Genomic DNA, 6,146 nt, shown 5'->3' with positions numbered 1-6,146 from the left:
GCGGAGGTTCACGCCGTTCACCTGCCAGGGCAGAGCATCTCCGCTGACCGACGGCACGAATCGACGGGTCTACCCCGTGCCTCGGCCCCACTGCCCCGCCCCTGTACCGGCACTCACGGTACCACACTCTCAGCCTCATCACCCTGCCACTGTGTCCCCAGTACCGTGCCTGGTACTGCCACTTCCAGTACCAGCATCTCCAGTACCAGCATCCCTGGTACCTGCCCCTGGCCAGCCCGAGCATCAGGGCTGCCCTCCACCACAGGCATCCTGGGGCCATGTCTACACCGGCTCTGGGGATGCATCATACGGAACTGTGTAGTGGCAGGGGACAGGTGTCCTGTGGGTGTCCACCCGGGGCTGCCTGAGGCCATGGAGGGGCAGTGGGTGTCTCACCAACTCACCGAGAGGATGCGGTCTCCCCTCCGCAGCTCCCCACTGAGGTCAGCAGGGCCTCCAGCCAGGATGAAGGACACAAAGATGCCCTCGCCATCTTCTCCTCCAACAATGTTGAAGCCCAGGCCAGTGGAGCCTTTGTGCAGGATGATTTTCCGGGGCTCCCTGTAAGGATATAGGACAGGGAGGCATCAGAGTGAGGAGCAGCAAAGCTGGTGACAGGCTTGGCTGTGCCTGGGCTTCCCAGCACATCAGTGGGGCCAGAGTCATCCAAGTGCAGCCTGTCGTGACTCAGCCCTCAGCACAGAAGAAGAGGTGTGTGCAGTGTGACATGAAACAGAGCATGGACAGCGACAGAGTATCCACCGTGAAATCACACACAGAAACACTGGACTGCATGGTGGCATGCGAGCCTTGGCATAAAGGACAGCGTGGCCATGCCACGAGAGTGGCATCAATCTCCTCCACAGCATGGCAGGCTTGCCTACAACCCCATGCCCCCCCCATGCCACAGACCCTGCACAGCTCAACAGAAGTCCTAAATTTTTCAGTGATGACTTAATTCTTTCACAGCTCAAACAGGCAAAGGCAGAAAGACTGCCTGGCATTGCAAAACTGCATCAATTTTCATCTGAGAGAAAAATCCCATCTGATGGGAACAATGGCAGCTCCCAGCCCAAGCTCTGGATTAAAATAAGAAAGAATAAATGATGCCAGACAATTAGCACAGGCTGGTGGTGATTGTCAGACAACATGACACTGGGGACCATCAGTGCACGTGCCGTGGTGACCGGCTGGATTCTGGGCACTTCCTCAGGTACTGCAACGACCGAGGACCTGCCAGTGAGCTCAGCAGCCTGATCAACCTGCATCTGCCAGATATCAGATGGAGATCTCTGGGATGCAGTGGGAGAGATGCTGGAGCCCCAGGCACAGCAATGACTAAGGGCATCCACAGTAGACCCTAAAATGCTGTCAGCCTTGTGTTAAGGGGATTCTGGGGTACTGGAGTTGGGGTGGGAGAGCTGGCCCAGCTGCCTTGCCTGACTGCCAACAGATGGGGAAGGAATGGGGCTTAGGTGGCACAAGTGGAGCGGGAACCTAGGGGAATAAAGTTTGGCTGAGCAGACAGCACAAAGTCCTGCAATCTGGCAGCATGCTCCCAGGTCACCCTTCTTCAGTCCCTCAGGCCAGGCTGGAGCATCACTGCCATCACTTAGGCAGATGGGGAAGGTTTTGGTGCTTTAATGGATGCAGGCAGCAGCATTTACCTCCAGGGACAAATGCCAGCATCCCAGGCAAAGTCTCCCACCATCCTTCCCCGTGAGGGAGTCCTGATGGGCTGAACTGTCACTTAGCTCCAGGCAACCACCTCATAAGGAGCAATAGGAACAGGAGACAGATAGACAGAAGTGCAGAGTGCCTTGCAAGAAAGTCTTTGGCTCCTGCCCTACCTAGACCCTGGGCTCAGCACAGTCCAACTCTCCTAGCTCCCTGAGCCACTCCTCTTCCTGTCCTCATGCCTTCCACCAGGCACAGCATCCCTGTACTCTCTCTAGTCACACTTGCTCCTGTGGCTTTGTTGCTGCCTGGAAGGGGACAGGGCCAGCTGTCCCCTGTAGGACGTGGATGACAAGACATTGATGGTGAACACTGTGGTGTGGCAGATTGCTGGCAGCGCCAGCCAGCAGGCATGAGAGGCAGGAATGTTCTGAATGCTCTGTGCAATGACTGCCCCATGATGCCTGTCTCTCCTTCTTGCCAGCAGCTAGGCCACTGGCTTCCCTGACCCATACATGTCTTTTTCTGGAAGTGCTGAAAGAATGCAGCCTTTGCTCTGCTAGTCCCTGCAGACTTAGCTTCTTCCTGCCCCTGCAAGCATGGGCAGCAGGGTCACAACTCAGGGGAGCACCCAAGAGAGGGCAAATTCACAGCCTGGCTCCCCATGTCTGCAGCTCCAGACACACACACTGCAAGGCTGCAGCCATTTGCCTTCAAATGCAGAGGCATGGCATAGTCTTAACTCCAGCTACACATTTCTGATGGTGCAGAGGCTGAATCTGCCTTGGAACCTTCACAAAATACCTTATGGTTTTTGGATGCATTTGAGCTCTGACCTAAGCAGTGCTCAGGACCCAGCTGAACCATAGCACGGGGCTGAGATGCACCAGGACCAGGAGGAGATCAGGGAAACACCATGGAAATGCCGTTGGGGTCAAAAGATGCTCAATCCAAGTCCTCAAGATGCCACCAGTTCTTGTCTCAGGGGCAGTTGTGAGAGGGCAGGGAGGGCTGTAGGCATCAGTCCCTCTGCAGCAAAGGTGTGCCTAGGGCTAGAGTTCTCCCAGGGTAAGAAACAGGTCAGATTTCTGAGTCTGCAAACTCTGCTTCCAACCAGGAGATGAACTTGCTCTGCTCCTTGGGTTTTGCTGCTGCCCAAGCAGTGTGGAGGAACCACCACCCCAGCTTGGTCTGGGGGAAAGCATCCTCAGCATCCGTGAGGACCAGACAGTTTGGTGGAATATAGAGAGACGCTACAGGAAGTAAGAGAGGAAATGAAGCCTCACACAGGTAGATCACAGGTCTCAGTCATGCCATGCACTCTTGGCTTCCATCCTCATCCTGGGAGGCAGGACATGGATCCTGCAGGCAGATCCCATGCTGAATGTCACAGCATTAACACTGGGACCTCAGCACAGAGCAGCTGCAGGGATCCTGTGGGGCTGTGCTGGGTCTGGGTTGCAGTGGTGGAACTCACTGGAAAACACATTCTCTGGTCCCCAGCCCTGAGTGCTGCAGAACACAAGGCTCACTTGAGCCATGTCCACAACTAAGCAGCACTTGTGCCTATGGGAAAGGAAGAAGCTGGATACCTGGACCTCTGCTTTTACTAGGAAATGACTGGCAGGAGCCTCATGGGAGACAGCTGCTTTTTCAGGGGAGCTGCTGCCTTTCCCCACACCAGGAAATTGCATTTGGACCACACTGGTCCCAGTGCACAATATTGGTGAAGCACAAGCCAGACCTTTAGCGATGAAGCTGTCCTAGGGGATCGGTGATGCACATCAGGCTTTCAGCACTGTTCCTGGATGGATGAGGAAGGTGCTGAGCCCACCACAGGCTTAGAAGCTGTTGGGGAGCAGCTGGCTGTGACTGGGCACAGTGACGCCAGCCTGTCTGCACTGGGGCCCTCCACAAGGCAGCACCATCCTCTAGTGGCCACCAACACGTGCTGCACGAGGGCTACTGCTGAGCCATCACCATGCCATTACCACTGCCAAGCCCCTGCCGAGCCACTGCTGAGCGAACACTGAGCCACTGCTGTGCCACCACTGAGCCACTGCCAGGCCATTGCCACTGCCAAGCCATTGCTGTGCTGTTGTCACTGGCCATGTCCAGCCGACGCTGGGCTGCTCTCTAGCCCACAAATAAGAACATTGATACATGTAAGAAGGGACACTCTGGTGGGACCAGGGTCCCTTCCATTACATTGCACCACTCAGTCCCTTCTGTGGTGCAATGTAATGGAAGAAAGCATTGCTCCAGCCTGAGCCCTGACAGCAGAGGAGTTGCTACACCTGGTGGGGATGCAGTACCAGAAACAGGCTGTAGAACCAGCATTGTTGGTGCTGAGACCAGGTGGGAGAGATGGGGCACGGGTGGAAGGCAGTGCTGCACAGATCATGGTGTGCAGAGGCACCGAGCTGTGGCTGAGCACCAAGAAGCAAGAAATCTCCATGCTCCCGGATAGCAGATCTGACAGCAGATGGCAAGTCAAAGTCTCACACTCCAGCATCCACCACTGACCTGCAGAATCCCAGACAAAGCTATCGCATCTTCCACTATAAGCACAAAACCAGCCTGCGACCTTGTCCCTAATAGCAGAGCCTATTCAAGCCTAACTCAAGTGTTAGTCCTTAGAATACATCCTAAGCCCTACAGTCCTGGCCCTGGGGATACCAAATCTAGAGAAGGCTCAACAGTGGCCCTGAGGCCACTGCCCCTGTGGCAAACAGAGGGGAAGTTGTAAGCCTGGGCAAGTAGAGCAGGACCCATCAGGACTTGCTCTCCTATCCTCGACTAGAAGCTTTGAAGAAGTTCTATACCACATTTAGGCTCAAAGTGGTATCTTCTTTGTGTGCCTCTGAATTTCCTGGGTTTAGAAAACAAACCTGCTCATGCAACATAAATTATATTAGTGAGGCAAGGGGAGCTGTGCCAGGGCTGGGCAGGAGGCTCTGAAGCCTGGGGTGGGCAGCCACTGAAATGGCACTTGGGTCAGATGGTTTGGGATGTCGGTCTCAGGGAGGATGGGTGGAGGAGCCCTACTTGTTTGCAAGGCTGTGCTGCCCCCGGCCCTTCACCCCTGGCACAGCTTCACTTGAGGACATCCTGTGAGCCTGTGGTGCTGCTGGCACTGGATGGCACCTTAAGGACAAGGATCACCTTGTATTCCAGGTATTGTAAAACAAGCAAGAGAACAAAGCTGAAATGCAATGTGTAAAACTCGTGAAAGAGCAGGAGGGGGAATGAGGAAGGGGTGGATGCAGTGAGCCAGGGACTGACACAGCAGGGCTGGTCTCTGGGGGGGGGTTAGCACAGAGCTCACTGTGAAGGCCTCAAGCTTTGCACCATGCACCTACAAATGAGCTTTCAGACAAGGCTCTGTACTGGCAGTGGGGATGAGGTCAAGCAGCCACAGAGAGAAGGAGAGGGAACGAGAAGCAGCAGGGATTAGGGATGCTCATGCCTGGTACTCACCTGGTGAAGTCCTCGTCCCCAATCATGTGCCGAGGGATAGGCGAGTACCGGGATGGAGTCACCTGGGGAGGGATGGGATAGGCAGGCTTGCTCTCAACACTGCCCAGGTAGCCCAGACTGGAGTTATGGCTTATGTGGTTGTCAGCCAAGGCTGAGAAGGCTGCAGGGGAGAAGAAGGTCATCAGGAGCAGAAATCCATCCACAGAGAGGACATGGAGACCAAGCCAACATTGCTCATCACCCCAAGAAGCTCCATCCCCACAGCCCCACGTGCCCAGCTGCCGCCCCAGCGGCATACGTACTGCTGGCGTAGTCGGGGGGCGCGTACATGTCGTTGAGGTGGATGTTGCCAGGCTTGGCCACTTTCAGGTACACCATGTCAGAGGTGTTCTTCAGGGCGGCCACTGCCTCCTCGTGCCGCACGTCCTGCAGGTTCGTGTTATTCACCTGCCAGAGGGAAAGGGCTGGGTGACAAGGCTGCAGGCAGGAGGGCAGGGACCAGTGCAGCCCTGCAGGAGCAGAGTGGTTTCCCACAGCGTAGGTGCTGCAGTAGCTACAGAGACAGGGTCCCAGGTCCTCGGGTTTGGCCCTCCTGCCTGCACCTGTCTCTCCCACAGCACCATCCCAGCAGGGACCCCAGGGAAAGGGCGTGAGGCTGCCGACAGGAGGGGCTCAGGACCAACACTGCAGCACAGCAGAGCCTGCCCAGCTTCACCTCAGAGCTGGCTGTGGCCATGGGGCTTACCGCAAGCAGCCGGTCCCCGATCTGCAGGCGGCCGTCCTTCTGGGCAGCACCTCCCTCGATGATCTTGGTGATGTAGATGCTGTTGTCCCCAGGGATGTGCTGGTTGCCGATGCCCCCTGCAATGCTGAACCCCAGGCCTGAGGGGGAGTGAGAGGGCAGGTGAGGGACAGAGATGGACTGAGTCCTGGGCATCACGGCCCATCTACCTCACTGGGCTTCCCAGCTTCCCTAAACCTGGCAGGCA

The 6,146-nt window shown here is 56.2% G+C and overlaps 1 protein-coding gene across 1 annotated transcript in view; it reads right to left on the bottom strand.

Annotated features, from left to right (window-relative positions):
• Window positions 1-3: 3 nt before the first annotated feature.
• LOC103798295 (disks large homolog 3) overlaps window positions 4-6,146 on the bottom strand; it is a gene marked incomplete at both ends in the record, with an annotated part of 18,295 nt that continues 12,152 nt past the window's right edge. The window contains 5 exons of the mRNA XM_009070548.1: window positions 4-21; window positions 405-561; window positions 5,158-5,317; window positions 5,460-5,604; window positions 5,903-6,039. Coding sequence (XP_009068796.1) covers window positions 4-21; window positions 405-561; window positions 5,158-5,317; window positions 5,460-5,604; window positions 5,903-6,039 — 617 coding nt within the window. The remainder of the gene's footprint in view (window positions 22-404; window positions 562-5,157; window positions 5,318-5,459; window positions 5,605-5,902; window positions 6,040-6,146) is intronic.

This window comes from Acanthisitta chloris, unplaced genomic scaffold (assembly GCF_000695815.1).
Source record: "Acanthisitta chloris isolate BGI_N310 unplaced genomic scaffold, ASM69581v1 scaffold15472, whole genome shotgun sequence".
In the NCBI taxonomy this organism is placed as follows: Eukaryota; Metazoa; Chordata; class Aves; order Passeriformes; family Acanthisittidae; genus Acanthisitta; species Acanthisitta chloris.
Note: the sequence above shows the minus strand (reverse complement) of the source record. Positions and strands in the feature narration are given on the sequence as shown.